The sequence below is a fragment of the Dipodomys ordii genome, unplaced genomic scaffold (assembly GCF_000151885.1).
Source record: "Dipodomys ordii isolate 6190 unplaced genomic scaffold, Dord_2.0 Scaffold137, whole genome shotgun sequence".
Taxonomy (NCBI): Eukaryota; Metazoa; Chordata; class Mammalia; order Rodentia; family Heteromyidae; genus Dipodomys; species Dipodomys ordii.
Genome location: NW_012267353.1, coordinates 2,047,515 through 2,065,525, shown reverse-complemented (window position 1 = coordinate 2,065,525; position 18,011 = coordinate 2,047,515). Strand labels below are relative to the sequence as shown.

At 40.2% G+C, this 18,011-nt stretch overlaps 1 protein-coding gene across 2 annotated transcripts in view; it reads right to left on the bottom strand.

Moving 5' to 3' along the window:
* The window catches only part of Ntrk2 (neurotrophic tyrosine kinase, receptor, type 2), a 363,714-nt gene that overhangs the window by 219,426 nt on the left and 126,277 nt on the right, over positions 1 to 18,011 (bottom strand). The window contains exon 13 of one of the 2 annotated variants that reach the window (XM_013031083.1): positions 248 to 1,797. The exons of the other annotated variant lie outside the window; for it this stretch is intronic. Coding sequence (XP_012886537.1) covers positions 1,760 to 1,797 — 38 coding nt within the window. The 3' untranslated portion in view covers positions 248 to 1,759. Of the gene's footprint in view, positions 1 to 247; positions 1,798 to 18,011 lie in introns of those variants that run through there. 2 annotated transcript variants of the gene reach the window in all.

Below are 18,011 nucleotides of genomic sequence, written 5' to 3'. Positions count from 1 at the left end.
CTTTCTTTCTTTCTTTCTTTCTTTCTTTCTTTCTTTCTTTCTTTCTTTCTTTCTTTCTTTCTTTCTTTCTTTCTTTCTTTCTCTCTTTCTTTCCTGGTTATGGGGCTTGAACTCCGGGCCTGGATACTGTCCCTGAGCTCTTCAGCTCAAAGCTAGTGCTCTACCACTTGAGCCACAGTGCCACTTCCAGTTTTCTGGTGGTTTGTTGGAGATAAGAGTCTCCCAGACTTTTCTGCCCAGGCTGGCTTTGAAGAGCAATCTTCAGATCTCAGCCTGCTGAGTAGCTAGCATTACAGGTGTGAGCCACTGGAGCCCAGCAAAACATTGGTTTTAACATGTTAATCAGTTTCCAATTCAACCATGGTGTAGATGGGAATGCCTAATAGAGATGATTGTATTTTCTCAAATGCAATGTTCCAGGCTGAAGTGTCTCTCACAATGGGAGTAAGGAGGGGCCGGGTGGGGTAGCCTAGAAGCCATGCCTCTCTTCAGGACTCAAGACAGGAGAACTGTGTGGCCCAGACAAACAGAGCTTATGAAGGTCACTGTGAGGTCCAGACGAATGAAACAGGTGTTCCTAGGACAGGACATAGTGGGGACACAGCAATCTGTAGCTCTGAAGCTGCCCTCTCAGCAATGAGGAAGGCCAAAAGAAAGCGTCTGTCACCTCGGTGCTGCTGGGGTCAGGACAAGCAATTCTGCCCATGAAAACCCAGCGGTAGGGCAGAATACTGCAGGGGCACTGGCCTTCTTAGTCTATTCTCTCCAGCTCACAGCAGGTTTGCCATTCTGCTTCCAGGCCTTTTCTGACTAGAAAAGCTGCAGCTCTGTAATGCAAACAGCATGAGAAACTGTGGCCTTTCCCTAGGAGGACTTCTAAAAAGCAGGTGGTTCACAGAGGGCAAATGAGAAGGGACAAGGTTACAATTTCACCATATGCATATAGACCACTCTTTGTTATGCTGAAACTGATTATGCCTAACCTGAATTGAAAGCCCTGATGGAGTAGCAGCTGTTTTGGTTTTTGCTGCTGCCCTCCTCTTTTTTCTTTTAGCCTGTGGATGAACCTTAAAATATTCACTAGTATTGTGTGATGCTGAAACCTAAGCAAAAAAAAAGTGGATTTTTTTTCCTGCAAACAAAGAAAAGCATCTTTCAATAATACCACAAAGTCCTTGAAACAATGATGTGTTCACTCTCTTTAAGTATCTGTATTACAGTATGTAGAAAAGGCAAAACTCCTTGGAGTCACAGCTGGTTAGAGAACAACAGGAAATGGTGTTGAAATAGGTTAAATATCTATTACAGTTTTTAGTGTGCATTTATACCTATCCCTAACTTTATATAGATACTTTTTTCAGTTCACTTTTAATAAGCAAGCAATTGACATGGAGACATCCACACCTTTCAGAAGAGCAACACAATCCAATGGAATCTTATTTCAATTTTGGATTTGAACTAGGTATAAGAACAGAAGAGAGGGATTCATTTAAGGGATCCTCTTTTGTTTTGTTTTGTTTTCTTGAGTTGCTCTTCAGTTGCCTGAGAGCTGCCTCTGCCTTGGTGTTCCCCAATCACAGCTCACAAAAAAGCAGGCTCCAGACAGTACATCCGCCAAGCACCTCCCGTTTCTACCAGAGCATCCCAAGTAAGCAGCACTTCCCGGGATAAGCCAACAGCAGTCCCAAGAGTTCAGCTTACAGGGCAGCAGCAACCACCAAACACCACAGCCCCTTCCTCTGTCATTCCTTTATTCCAGCTACCCATCCAGTGGGATCTTATGAAACAAAACAAAACCTAAAAGAAACACAAAATAAAACAGAAGTCATGCTCAAAAGAAAAAATCAGTGGAAATGAACATGTATGCATCATCACCTTTAAAAGAACATAATAATAAATAAATCGAAAATAAGACAACATGGAATAGGCTTTAACACACAAAGCATCATATAATAACAGGACAGAAATTGGGAAGACATGTGCATCTCATTACTGAGTAAATTTGTTTTCAACTTAAAATCAGTTTTACATAAAACATGAGGACAAAATGCAGCAATTTCTACATACAACCCCACCCCTAATTATATCAAACATTGGTTGCTTTATTTCAGGAGGAGAAATCTGTGTAAAATAAAAATGATCCCTGAAGAATGAACAAGTATTTGTTTATGTGGGGTGAAATTTGATTGGACAACAAGTATCTGTCCAAATACTGATTCTCTTCATCAAATTATTTAAAAAAATAATCAAACAGTTACTCAGCAGGTGGGACAGAAAACTACATTGCTTAATACAAAGGTTTAGATTTCTTGTCAGGAATGTTAATATTGCTTAAACTTAAGTACATACCATACCAAATATATGACATTCATATAAGTCATAATAGCCATATGTCCATATATAATATGTAATACATAGCATGAAACATGTAGTATGTTATATATTATATTTGAATATAGTACATTTACATTATATATATGTGAAAATATATGTATTTGCATATATTATATGTGAGTATATTCATGTCTATCTATATATTTATATTACACATACATAACTTATATCCAATAAGTTAATTCTGGAAATTTTATTAAACACCAAAGAGCAGATGTTGTAATAGATGACATAAAAATAAGGAAGAATATGGAGTTGGTTGGCCACAAATATTTCATGGCCCCACAAGAGGTGAAAGATGAGTAAATAAGTCTAGGGCAAAATAATGAATCTCCTTTATACCAGGCTTTTTTTCAAGTGTGATGCCCAAATTGGCCTGTTGAATTTTTTTTTGGGGGGGGTCCGGTCATGGGGCCTGAACGCGGCCTGGGCGCTGTCCCTCAGCTCTTCAGCTCAAGGCTAGCGCTCTACCACTTGAGCCATAGCGCCACTTCCAGATTTTTTCTTTTTGCTTATGTGGTGTTGAGGAATCGAACCCAGGGCCTCATGCATGCAAGGCAAGCACTCTACCACTGAACCACCTTCCCAGCCCCGGCCTGTTGAATTTTATAATAATTCCTATGAGACAGGTCCTGCTATTATGCCTTCATGCCTTCGTTACAAGTGAGGAAACAGGCTCCGTGGGTTAAGCAGTTTGCCCAAGGTCATACAACTGCTATGTGCTAGGGCTCTGATCCCAGCCTAGGAACTATGATTCTGTGTCACAGTACAAGAAAGAGATAAATTGAAGACAACTTCTCTCTGCACTTGTTCCTGAAAACCCACTAGGAATGGCAAAGGTTCCGGTGCAAACCATTCTATGTGTAAATTGCATGAATCTTTATTCGTTTCCCAAGTGGCAATAGAAGGCATCATATTAGAAAGCCCCAAGACATTCTCAAGCTGAGTTCTGGAAGGTTCTCTAAGCCCAACCCTCCAGATTCTCAATCTTCCTCAACCTTCCTGGTGTCTGGTATGCCAAGTGTGGGTGTCCTCTGCCTCCAGAGCTGGAATCACCAACCCAGATCTCCAGCATCATTTACAGCAATGCTGAAGAGTCCACAAAGCTTAATTCTACAGCATTCTCTCCCCTGCTATTTCAAGTCACTGTAAAAGAACTCAGCAAGGTCACCAAACTTGGTTTTGTGGGTTTAATCACACACACAAAGCCCTGAGAATTTAAGAAGTACTAAGTATGCAGATTTCTCCTATCTCTACATTTCTTCTCCTGCCCCCCTCCCCCTCAAAAAAAGTTTTGCCTCCAGGCAAACAGAAGCCAAACTAGTTTAAGGGTGCATTACAGCATGCAGGACAAGCTCACCAAACTGGCCAACCACACTCCTTAATTAAGTCTTAATTAGATGGGTCTCAAATTCCCTCCCCTGGAAACAATAGGATTAATGTAAGAATTTTACAGGAGAAATAAGGCAATAAAAATAGATCATAGTTACCCCCATCCCCATTAAAAACAAAAACAAAAAACACCACAGTTGTTAGCCAGGTGCCAGTGGTTCATGCTTATACTCCTATCTACTCAGGAAGGTGAAATCTAAGGACTGAAGTTCAAAGCCTAGGAGAATCTTACCTCTAACCAGCAAAAAGCCAGAAATGAAACTGTGGCTCAGGTGGTAGAGCCAAAAAAGTAAAGGAACAGTGCCTAAGCCCTGAGTTCAAGCCCCAGTACTGGCACATACCACACACACACACACACACACACACACACACACACACACAAGCTGGGTGTCAGTAGCTCATGCCTATAATCCAAGCTAACCTTGAGCAAAAATGCTTAAGGAACAGCACCCAGGTCCTGAGTTCAAGCATCAGGACAGAAATAATAATATATTAATTCTACATACTTGTTTCCCTACATAATTATTTGGGAGGGTATTTAAATTCTCATAGAATAATAGACTCGATTAAGCTCTAAGAGCAAAGCCTCTTCTCCAGTTGAGTTATGTCACAGCAACTCTGAGATTTATACCAATGAGCATTTGCAAGGGAAAGTAGGCCACCCTTCTTTGCCTCTGTTTGCCGTTTTCCTACCTTAAGACCCTTTCTAGGCTCATTAATGATGACTATTAGGAGACAGAATTTGCTTCTCTTGATGCCAGCTCTTCAGGAACACCATGACTGCTTTTGCCCTTATTGAAATGGATATGTTCCTCATACAGCCTCTTCATCTGGACTTCGTGATATGTCCATTCTTCCCAAAGAAACAAGAGTTCAGTTCCACACTCGAGATGCAAACTCCATATGAACACACAGGATACCTTCCTTGTGAAGTACACCATTACAGTAGGGTCTATATTTAGGCTGTGCTTTCTACCATTCCTCACTTCCAGCAAGGAAAGTCAGTCTCTTCTCTTCTCTCCTCTTTGATACCTTGCATCTTCACTCACTATTGATATCTCACCACATATTGAAACAGAGTTGACACTTTTTTTGTACTAATCTTAGGGCTTAAACTCAGGGCTTGGGAACTCACTGTCCCTGAACTTTCTTGAAGGCTAGCACCCTACCACTTAAGCTATAGCAATACCTCCAGTTTTATTGGTGCCTGTTTGTAGATAAGAGTTTCACAAACTCCTGCCCATGCTAGCTTTGGACCATAATCTTCAGATCTCAGCCTCCTGAGTAGCTAGGCACTGGCACCCTGCAAGAAACTATGCCTACCACTTCATAATTCTAAGTGATTGACAGATTCAATCACAGCCCCAATTTATCTATCAGGATCTTATAACTTCTACCCTTTCATAAAAAGGGGAGAGGGAAATAACAACAACAACAACAACAAATCCCACAAAAATTTAAATCCTCAAGAAAAGGACCAGAAAACAATAGATCATTATTTTCTTCTAGTGAGGGGGAAAGTTTTTAGACCACAACAAATGGCTGAACATCTTGTGGGCTTAGCAGCCAAACGAGCTGTCTAGCTTCTGAGCCCGAAATATAGATATATTTTGACAATGTGACATTCTGAAACATTCGCAGCATTCCAATGGTGCATGGTGGTTTCCGTGAGATCAGCTCCTCTATAGAAAACAACTTTGGAAACACTTTGTCACTGCTGTGTATGTTAGCTAAACTAAACAGGAACAAGGCTGAAGCAGGTGCAGTCGGAGAAATGAGAAGGAAAATTGAAGGGAGAGAAGGCAAAAGAACGGATGTGGCCTAAAACAGGATCTCAATTTGCTGATTTAGCACTGTCCTCTTCAAAGGGATGGACTGAGGAGAGGTCTGAGGGTCAGTGAAGTGCTCTGCTTTTCTACCATTGGCTCTCAACCCATTGAGATTTATTTACATTCAAACGTGCACACATGTTCCTTCTATTACTCAGAGGCAATCAGCCATAAAATGGCAAGGATCTGCAGTACATTTAAATTAACAGCAATTTATCTGGATCAAAAAGGAAAACTGCTGAGTCCAGAGGAAGCTGAGGGAACGGAAGAAAGATACAGCTGCTATCTAAAAAAGCAAATCTTATCACATTTGTCACTTGGAGAGTTCAAGCAGAAAACTGCCGGCTTGGGCAACTGTGTGGCAGAGTGCCACCACGGAAACGGTGTGGTGGCTAGGACTTCAGAGTGGCCATTTACCTTCATTGGAAAGCATGAAGAATTCTTCCTGAGTCTTGTGGAAAAGTGTTGGCTTGGTAAAATCACATGATAAACATCGAGTGCCTAGAAAATAGTGGGTTCAGAAGCTATCCATCACCAAGTTTTATATGAGTCAGTTATAATTTTGCCCTATATCAATACCTAGGTTAACATATCAATTTCTCTAAGTTTGGTTTTTGTGAATCCCTAGTATCTGTTAGTTAATGACAACTATCTCTTGCTGTTGTGGTTTTGGGTTTTTTTTTAAGTTTTCTAAGACTCAGCCCATGTAGATATGATGTGCCCAAAATTGCCCAAGAATGAGTGAAAGAGCTGATGTCTAAGCTGTGAATCTCTGGATCATCAGTCTATCTTTTACAAAGGTAGCTTCTGCACTTGTAATAGATATTCCCCATGCCCTTCAGTTTAGATCCTGTTCTTGCTCTACTCAGCCAAGATGTGTACAAACATTCTCCAAGCATCCCTTCTGCTTTTAAGGATGTGCCTTGTCCACAGGCCATGTCTTATCCTGAGGACTCCTTCCAGCAAGCAAGTTCCCCTTCTAATGCCTGGACTGCTCTTCAGCTCCTATATAAAAGCCACCTCCTATAGGGATGTATTTTATCCTCGTAGTGGTCTAGACTCAGCAGCCTTCTTTTGTACTTGCTTTTCTTTTGTAATTTTTCTGAATCCCAATTGCATCCCATAAAATAACCCTTAACTGCTCAGCACTAACACACAAATATCAAGGACAGAATGAATTTGGTGATTCATCATAATGATGTCTGAATTCTGAGTTTTATTGGAGAACTCAACAGCAGACCTGAATTCTGAGTTTTATTGGAGAACTCAACAGCAGACCTGAAATGGAAGGAAAGAAAGGCCAATGCAACATTGCTTTTCTTGGCCAACTGGGTGCCTCCACTCCCTGGAAAGCTGAGAAGAAAGTCATACACATTTTCAATACAGTGAAACCTTTAAAGATGAATACATGGACACCCATGAATGTCTCATAGGTTACTGTAAGCTCCTGCAGAAAAGGTCTCAATTTATTCTAATTCTCATATTGATCAATGTTACAATGTGTTGGGACAAAGGAAAGAATCAGTGGTTCCATGTATTTATGGAGATGAAAAAAACAACAATCTAGAGACAAAGCTACACAACAAGGATAGTAAAGGGAAAAAGTTAGGGTTTGCATTTGCAAAATGTTTACTTATGTCCTGAAAATTAAAGGAGGAAACACAAAGTTCTTGGCAATGCTAGAATGCATAAAGAAAGCCAAAGTGATTGCACAACTCAAATTCCATGATTCCAAGAAGGGTGTGGTCAGGTCAAGAGCTCAGGCACTTGACAAGACTTCACATAGGATGGACAAATGGTCGGGTCTGCCAGTCATGGGTGCAGTGGATGCCACTGCCCTGGTCCATAGAAGCACCTAAAAATGCTTTCAAACAGAATAGAAAAACAAAAATGGAAGCTTGTGATCTGAGGGATATTCAGAAGGTCACAATATTCTACTATCAACCAGGCACTGGTGGCTCATGCCTGTAATCCTAGCTACTCAGGAGGCTGAGATCTGAGGATCTGGATTTGAAACCAACCCACGCAGGAAAAATTCTGTGAGACTCTTATCTCTAAGAACCAACAGAAAACAAGAAGTGGAGCCATGGCTCAAAGTGGTAGAGCATTACTAGCCTTGAGTACAAAAGTTCAGGGATAACACCCAGACGCTGAGTTCAAGCCCTACAACCAAAAAAAAAAAATCCACCATGATCAAACCAAGGAGCCCAAATTAATCTACTATTCACATGGGTCTATCTAGCCTTGTTTGCTCAATATACATGTACAGTCATCCCTCGATATCCAAGGCACCCTGGCAGGTACCAAAATTCTGTAATGCTAGTATCCTTTATATAAAATGGCATAGTATTTGCATATACCCTATGTAAAATCTTCCTTATACATTTATTTCATTTCTATATTCCTGTTAGTATCTAGTACACTACAATGCTATATAAATTGTTATACTGTGTTGTTTAGGGGATAGTGATGAATTTGCATGTTTACTACAGATATAACTCTTGTTTTCAAATAATATTGAACTACCATTGGTTGAATGCACATGTGTAAGACCCATGAAAACAGAGGGCTTCCTGCATAAACTTGGTACTTCTATCTCAGGCTTTGCATCTACATTTGCTTTTCACTCAAATACTGTAGTTGTGGTGTTTTATAGCATGTGAAGCCACAGATCTAGAAACTACAGGGACCAAGCAGGAAGGGAGGGATGTGTAGCCTATCACACAGTGAGCCATGACTGTATAAAACCCGGAAGAACTTCAAACACACACAATGAAAGTTGTTTGGCTCTGTCTGACTGTGGCTAAAATGATGGGTAACAGACAAAAATGGATCTGGCAGTGAGTTTCTGGAAAAGAAAGCATACATAGATCCACTACTGCCTGTCTGAGAATGATCATTATTATGATAAAGATGCAAATCTGGAGGTGGAAAGAGGAAGAGGAGGAATAAAGGAAAATTAGTTGTGATTGGTGCACTTCAGAGACTGCATGCATACAAAGGAACCATGATTACTGAAGAGCAAAACCAGAGGTGTCAAGACTACAGAATCCACTCTCAAGGTGGAAGAATACATGTATGAATAATATTTGTCATGGAGCAAGCACTTGCAAGCATTGCCTCAGAAATCAAGTTTGAAGACCTTTAACATTTAGGATTCTTGCTACGTAAGCAGCTACACTGAGCGGACTATTGTGTGCACAGGACCCTTGCTGATTGCTGCAAATTTCAGAATTCAGATTCATCAGTGGCTTCAAGGAGGAGAGGTCCCAACACTCTCACTTGAATAGAATGAATCCCATCTCCATTTCAACAAACTAAGTGTGAAAGCTAAGAAAACCTCAACTCACACCAAGTCTTTCAGAATGGCAGACAGAAAGAGACCTGAGGTTGATGGTCTCCACATCTCCTCCATAAACTGTCTCTAATCAGCATGAATTACACAAAACCTGCCTCAGAAGAGCATTAGAAAAAGCAAAAGCTTTCTCCTGCTCATTTTGGAGGGTAGGTTGTCACCCTATCATTTGGCATCAACAAGGTAAAACTGGGTTTTGATCGATGGTTTATCAAGAAGATTGGTTCATGTGGTCAGTCCTAAGCTTTATTTCCTCCTCCTCACTGCTTGGGTCTTGCAAGCAAGAACATTACTCTTTCAATACCCAGGACCCCAGACCAACAGGGGGCCCCAGACCTGTCTCCACAGCTGCTAGAAGCACTTGCTGGGATATGGAGGGGTGGGATGGCGAGAGATCAGGAAGCTTCCAGATTTCAAAGATATTTGTGTAACTATAATAGCCTTTGATCTAGAAGGCTGGGGTGTGCCCAAACTGAGAGACAGAAGATGATGTAGAAAGAAGAAGTCTTTTACCCAAATATGCCCCTTTTCCGTGCTGCCTTCTTCCAGCACCACCATTGGCAAAACTCCCATCACCTCAGACATTACTTACTAAGAATGAGAATTGAAATGTGCCTCTCCTCAAAAGCATCGGGGATGAGAAGGGGGCCAGCAAGGGCCCATCTAACTCTCTGCTGATATCTGAAGAAGGTTAAAGTGATCCTCCTCCTGCTCTCTGTAAGTCCACTGGAATGTGACTGAACACTCACCCATAAAGAGGAATGGCAAGTTCCATGGGAACCTGGGAAAGCATATCCAACTTTAACCCAGATGACCATCCCTGGCCCTAGCAAAGTTTAAATAGACAGACCCCTGGACAGGTCATCAGCCTGAAAAGTGTCTTCTCACTCATATGCTTTTGCATTGCGAGAACCCCTCAGGATTCTGAAAACAGCCAATTGCTATGCACATTCACAATACATAGCAGGGGACCCATTTCAAAAAGCCTCATTAAACAGACAGCTTACTTTACCCAAGAGCAGACTCTCAACAGGAAACCCAAAAAGTGCAAAGATAATCCCAGAGTCACAGCCTCATATGCATTCAGCCTGAGGCCACCAACTGAACTCCCAACCTGACCTAAATGAACCTGCAGTTCTAGAAGCTTCTTTTCTTTGCTCAAAGAGCTCATTTGCCCTTTCTGCTATGCCATCCCACCTCATGGTCTTTACTAACACTCAATAAGGTCTCAGTGCACCTGGATGTGTGGCCACCTCAGTGGCTTTACAAGACCCTGTCTTTAGAAGACTGGAGAATCCTCTACTCCACAACTCCTTCAGTCTGGCACACACCAACTCCCTTCTGAGTCCTTATTTAAGGACAATTTATGAGGCAAAAACTTTGGGAAAGAGCATCCATTGCTGTTTTACACACACACACACACACACACACACACACACACACGGCAGATATTACATTTTTTCCTTAAATGAAGTATGGCTGGCAGGCTATGACACACAAAATATAATAGCTTAGTTAAGCAAGACACTGGCAAAACAATGCATTTTAGATCTTTTTTTTCTTCAGTGCAAACAATGTATTCAAAACATCTGACACTCTTTTCAAGGATATTCTGCAGAACTTATAGGAAGTTGTTGGGAAAGTCCAAGCAATTAAAAGAGAAAGGCTACTTTTAATTTATAACCCTACACACGTTCTTTGCTTCAAAGAAGAATTGTAGTCTGCATAAAACAGAGATGTTGAAGGATATAACAGACACATACATGCAAATGTGAAAGCACAAATTTTTAAATAAAAAATAGAGAGAGAGATATGAAAAGACCTATGCTTTACTAAGGAGGGTGACATAAAAAACCAATATGCTCAGAATGATGATTAACTGCTAGCCACAAGTAAGACATAACCTTGATGCACTTTCATTGAATTGCTATTGTGGACTTGGTTGTAAACCATTCAGGGACTATGTTTTTTAAAGCCAACAGGATTGGATATAGAAAATGGTCTTCACAAATGCATGCCGGGTTCCAGGACAGTGGAAATAAGTGTCTTTGTCACTTCTTTTCCTTTTTTCAACTGTCTAATGTCACCCCTCCCTTGTGTGATGTCCTCCCATCAGTCTGTCTCTCTTCTTCTCTCTCCCTTTTCTCCCCTCCTGCCTCCCCCTCTTCTCTCTCCCTCCATCTCTCTCCCTCTCCTTCCACCTCCACACCTCTCTTCCTTTTTCTGCACATGTATGGATGGTGGCTCTTTCTCTCATTCCCTTCTCTATTTCTCTTGTGGCCTGAGAGAACTGAAGTATATGACATTTTCACTATTGTTATTTTATCCGTGGTTGTTATGGCCTAGATTTGAATATGATGTTTTTTTCTTTCAAAACATCTTAAGTAGTATTTTATTTATTGATGTCTCCCCTCCACCCATTTTGCTGTACTGTTTTGTTTCTTTTCTTATTCCATTATAGGAAAATTGAAGACAAAGACTATCAAAGTTATAGTACAATTATTAAAAAAGTGAATGTAAACAAGTTCTGAAAAATATGAACAATGTAAAGCAGAGAAATATGATTTATAAAAATCTTGTTTTAGGACAACTTTCCAAGTATATGTCAACCATATTTCCCAAACTTCTTTGGAAGAAAACATTCATTTATTTCTAGTAGAGTAAAAGAAGGTTAGTGCTTCCATTTTACAGATGGAATCATAAAGGTAGGTTATTAATTTTATTTTCTCTCATTAACCAACCACATCCAACCATATGACAGAATAACAAAGATTCTTTTTTTGGGGGGAGATTTTAGGGTTTGAACTCAGGACCTCAAGGGTGCTAAGTAGCAGTCTACAGCTTGAACTATGCCATTAGCTCCATTTGCTTTTATTAGTTTTTGAATAGGGTCTTGCAGAAATTTTTGGCCTAGGTGACCGGGGCCACAATCCTTCTATCTGTAATTCTCATGTCACTGGGATGGCAGGCATATATACCACCACACCCAGCTTATTGGTTGAGATGATGGGACCTGAAGAACTTTTTGCCTAGGCTGCCTTCAAACCACCATCCTCTTGCTCTTAGCCCCTGGAGTAGCTAGGATTATAGGTCTGGGTCATCATGCTCAGCCCCAAATGTCTATTAGCATTATCTTATGTATTTCATCTTAGCACTTTGGACAAAAATAAAAATCTTAATAAAAAATAAATAAAAATCTTGAGCTGCTCTTATACAGCAAAATCCTCTGTTTACCCACCAAGAAGTAAATATTTCCAGAAGTAAGAGCAGAACACTTTAAAGTAGATGAACTTTGGCTATACTGTCCCCTAAGGTGTTACCAGTATATTCTCCAACTGCTCACTAGAATAAGCATGCTTCAGTGCTTTCCAGATTTCCATTTTCAGTCATAAACAGGGAACTCCAACCCTGCCCTTGCTCAACTCAGAAGCTCCTCCAATGATTCCTTCCAACCACATTATAAATCATAGGTCCAACTAGATTTACTGGCTATAAAGGATTTAAAAAAATGCACAGAGGAGAACTTTGCTCAAAAATTCCAAGTTCACTCTCCTGGAAAACAGAGGCCCAATGTGAGAGCCAGACTCCCTGGGGACATGGCAAGAAGAGCTGCTCTAAGCTCTGGCAGATCTCAGGGTGGCCATACTGCCTTTCTGGGTCAGTAAGATGGCTTGCCATGCCAGAATGGAGGCTTCTGACTGAGATACTACTCTGCATCCAAATGCTGGCAAGTGTCAGGGATTTCACACCCATGGTGGAAGATGTCTTAGAACTATACCATGGGCTTCAGTTCCAATTCCAGGATCAGAAAGAAACATTTGGTCAATAAGTTAATTATCAATTAAATGAGAAATAGACACAGAAAACAGCTATGAAACCAAATTGTGACAGTTTTTTGTATTTCTACTTAATCCAGATACCAAACCTAGCCATGCAAAGGCAAGGAGTAAGCTTCCAGGAACATATCACCTCTAACCAGATCTACTTCCAAGACAAACTATTCTTCCTGTCTAGCATCTTGCAGCAACAGTTGAATAAATCAAATCCTAACTAAATTTAACTGACTAATTGCACCTAAATTATAGTCACAAAGCCCCTTCAGAAGACTCAGTCAATTTCTTGAGGGAGAAGGGAAATGTTTTACTATATAATTATAAACTTAATTAACATAAAATAAATTAATTAGAGACTTACACTGGTACTGAACACTATGGTTTAGCTGTGTAGGGCTATAATTTCCAAGCGTGGTTAAATTTTGAGAAAACAAACTTGATTCCATTTTACCTTTCCAGCCCCAACCAAACCATTTGATTTTTAAAAAATTCTCCATAGTATGGTGCAGAATACTGATTTTTCTATATCTGGGATCATTCTCACAGTAAAAGACTACGAAATTAAAATGTCCCCTCATGATGGACATCTAAAATTCAGCAGAATTCAAATAGAAATGGTTTATGTATTAATCGCTAAGGGGAAAAAAATCACCATTTAAAAACCATCATAGCTACAATAGTTCTTACTTGGCAGTTTGCTAAAATAACAGATGATTATCTAAAGCATAGTTTCCATTTCCCAGAATATAATGACAAAAACTCACCTAGAGCTGAAATTACCATCTGCCACAAATTGTTCCACATCGTTTGTTTGCTTGTTTTTGTTGTTTTTTTTTAATTCTCAGACAGAACTGAAAAAAAATTGGTACTGGCAAAAATAAGTGAATTCGCAGAAATGACCCAGTTTCTGACCTGTAGTGCCACAACTATTATCTTAAAATCAAAGTTTTCATCTGACTTTAGACAGGAAAAGATTGAGAAAATGAGACATCTGGAGTGATCTTGATGGCCTGGTAGGATTTCTGTAAATGAAAGAATTCTTGTTCTAATTTTTAACGGTGTCCACAGTTTCTAGGAATGGCAACCTGTACCTCTCACACTGATTTCTCCTTCATTGCTGTGAACATAGAGAATTGTGTGGAAGGCAGAAAAATGAATAGCTGAGACGATGGTTCTTCTCTGGTTTTACTAGGTCCCCAAATTTCATGTGGTAGGAACTTAATACCCCGAATCATATGCTGGTGGGACCTTTGGGAAATAATTAGAATTAAATGAGGTCATGAGGGTAGAGGCCCATGATGGCATTAGTAGTTTATAAGAAGAGGAAGGCAGACACAAGCTCACGTTCTTGCTTTGTCTCTCTGTGTTACCCTCTGCCACATTAAGATGCAACAAGAAGGTTTAGTGCCATGTGATCAAACTTTCCAGAATCCTGGGCTAAAAATTCTCAATTTTTAAAAAATAAATTAAATAGGCTCTGAAACAAGAAAGTGAAATAATCTATGACTCTGAGCAAGGTGCCTCAGTTTCCTCATGTGTCATGCGAAGTTGATAATAGTGCTAACTGTAGATTAATTAAGCTAATAAGACAAAGTGTCTGGAAGAGCCCTAATGTCTTTGATCATATGCACCAAATGGAAGACAATTCAAGCTCATGACTGTCATCCTATTTAATCAAGAGGCTATGATATGAGGATCTTGGTTCAAAGCTAGCTCAGGCAGGAAAGTCCATGAGACTTTTCTTTTCAGTGAACTACCAAAATGCCTAAAGTGGGAGTATGCTCAACAGATACAGCATTAGCTTTGATAGCACCCAGGCCCTGAGTTCAAGACCTAGAATTGGCAAGACATTAAGAAAGGAAGAAAGAAAGAAAGAAAGAAAGAAAGAAAGAAAGAAAGAAAGAAAGAAAGAAAGAAAGAAAGAAAGAAAGAAAGAAAGAAAGAAGGAAGGAAGGAAAGGAAGTAAGGTAGGCAGGCAGGCAGGAGGCAGGAAGGAAGGAAGGAAGGAAGGAAGGAAGGAAGGAAGGAAGGAAGGAAGGAAGGAAGGAAGGAAGGAAGGAAGGAAGGATGGAAGGAAGGAGAAAAAGAAAGCTCTATAGCCAATTCTCTCCTATTCCAGTTGAGGAAGATTCTGAGAGTTAGAGTAAATTACTCAAGGCCGCAGGTCAAGCTAGGGTCAGGGGCTGCTGGTGATTTTCTACCCACAGATTCAATGCTTGAAAAAAAGTCAGTATAGTGAAAACATTTCTAATGAAAGGCTGAGCTATATCTGACACTTTTGGTATGAAAATTAATGTCCTTCCTTTGGTTTGTACCCCCTAAAAATTAATGTTGAAGTCTATAATCTCCATTGTGATGGTGTTTGAAGGTGGGGGCTTTGGACTCCTACTTATATTACTAGGTGGTGAGAGTAGGGCCATAATAAAAGGGATTAATGACCTTATCAAAGAGGTCTGAGGAAGCTCATTAGTACCTTCCAGCATGTGAGAATGTGCCATCCATGAACCAGGAAGTAGCTGTCACATTAAGTTTGGGGACTGAAGGAGAGATACCTAAATCTCACATTTCCCAGTTTCTAGAATCATGGGAAAAATTTTCTGCTGCTTAGAAGCTACCCAGTCTGTGCTATTTTGTTATAACAGCACAATGGACTAAGATAGCTCTTATCCAGGAGTCTTGAATGTGCTATTACTAAATCACTCACATATTTTACATTCTGTTTAAAAATATACTTAGGCATCAAATTGGTTCCATGGAAAGGAAGAGGAATCCATTCATTGGCTCTACCTCTTACCAAATCACCCATGACTAGGGATAAAGAGGTAGGCAAACTGATTTGGTGAAGGACCAAGTAGTGTATAATTCCCAATCTGTCTCTCCCGACTATTCATTATGCTGTCATAGAATGAAAACAGCTAGAGACAACAAGTGTATACACAACTATGTTCATTAAAAAATGTAAATTTATAAAAATTGAATGACAAGTAGGATCTGGCCTCTGAGGTAGCTAGCTGGTTGACAAGTAATATACTGCCCAAGGTAGGAATTGCTTGATGTTTCTCCTTTATCTTTGTCTAGGCTTCTTCCTTCTGCAAACATTTATACTGCTTCAATATACTTACCAGAATATGATGGATGTACAGTAGAACCTAATTTGATCTATATTAGAAAAGCTAGTATGAATTTTTGAAACACTAAGTTATGAAATACGTATAAAGAAATGCAGTTTTATTACTTTCACATACATAAAGGAATCAAAATTAAGCCAATAAAACATTTCTAACATGTTTTGCCAAGTAGGGGGTAATTCAGCCTTAAAAGAACTTCAATTTCGGTAATTTATCAATTGCTTCCATGAGATTTCTTCTAAAGCATTTTAAAAAGCGTGTACCTTAAGAAGGTGAAATATGACTCCTACCATTTTGTGTTTCTACTTTTAATTGATTTGAAAATTCCCTGGTCTTAGGAGATGTCCAAATATCCCACCAAATACTTCACAAATATTTCAACAAGAGTTTTTGAACCTTCAGACAAGCTAAAGAAATTTTGATCTTATAATATTACAAATTAGCACCACCTTTGAAGTAGATATATGTGCTCTATGGGCATCTATCTGACCTTTGACAATGTTGGTTGATTTTATTCAAAATCCACTTACAATCTTCTTTTCCCCTGCCTTCACCTACCCTTGAGAGGAAAAAAGGCCGATGTGTTTGATTTCCCAGCATTCCTTCAAGCTAAGAGTGTTGATCATCATAATTCTAGTCATTGAGCTATTGCTAGAAGGGGGAAGTTCCTCTCTTAGTGAATTAAAAGGGTAAGTCTCTTCGTCCTTCCTTTGCAGTAGGAATGTGCAGAGAGCTCTGAGACAAAGTAACCGTGCCCCATGAGCAGGTGTCCTGCCTTCTAAGACAGTAGAAAAGCAGAACGAGTCAGAGCGTCAGTGATGAAATTGATGAGCCACATCAACAGCCTGTATCCCAGTATGAAGGAAACTTCTGTTAAAGAGGCTGACTTCATTTGCTGTTACAGCTAATGTAAGCCTAAATAATGCCTCGTGGAGGTTTGAGAGAAGGAAAAGGGTTGACTGCAAACCAAAGAATGGTACTACCTAAGAAAGTTAATCAGCTTTCAAGTGGCACTTTATAATATTGTGTGGCACCTGGAACTACAATGACCAGAAACAATATTGATCTGGGTGGGATGCCAGAGGGGGGGGGGAAGATTACTGTAAATACCACTATACTTGGTGGCTCAATGACTGAAACTTTACTTGTTGGCTCAGAGAGTCAGGCATCCTTAGAAGGGTCATAAAAGTCATCAAGGTAGGCAAAGTATACTCAATGGCAAGAAGAAGGTGGTATAGATATTTGGGGGCACAGGAGAAGGACACTGACACTATGTAACTCATAGGCTTAGATAACTGGGATGAGGTATTGTGGCTAGCCCACACTCTCTGCACAAATTCTGGGGTTAATGAGGAATAGACCTTCTTGACATCTCAGAAATGAAGTGAGGAGACCAGATGCTTCCCATCAAGACCTTCAGGAAACAGCTCTTCCCAGTGTCAGTGACAAGAAGAAAACCATGCGGTACTCAACCTGTACCCACATGCTCAGAAAACTCATGCAGACCTCCAGTTTTCCAAGAACCCAAAGCAGTAAGCAAGAACATCCATAAGCCCCTCCCCACTGCAAATAGCGAAGACTCTCCTCTGTCCAAGGAGGATGCAGAATGGCCTGTGTGGACCTGGTGCTGGGGCTTAGGACAGGCTGGGTAATTTCGGCAGTGGAGGCACTCATGATTGAGGCCAACACCAAAGCACAGAAGAGCTGCACAAGCCACATTTCAGAGGATACCAAGGGAATAGTGCCAATGTAGCCCCCAACCCCCCTCCCTCAGAAATGCCAGAGCCATTAACTCTAATAGTGCAGTGCTGAAAGAATTTACCCAGAAATCTCTACATTAAGCACTTTTCTATGGACAAAGCTGAGATCTTAAGATAGAAATTTGATTCATGGGGTCAGATAAGGTGATGTTAGGAAAATGAACCCTAAGATATGTATTTAAATGGTTTTTTTTCTTTCATGCATTTGTTTCTAATGCAATTATAAGATTATTTCTTTGTTGCTTTGTATGTCCCTCCCCCACAGTATAACCCCTGCTTTCACTGTATTTGATGTGGGTATAATTTGTGGAGGGGAAGGG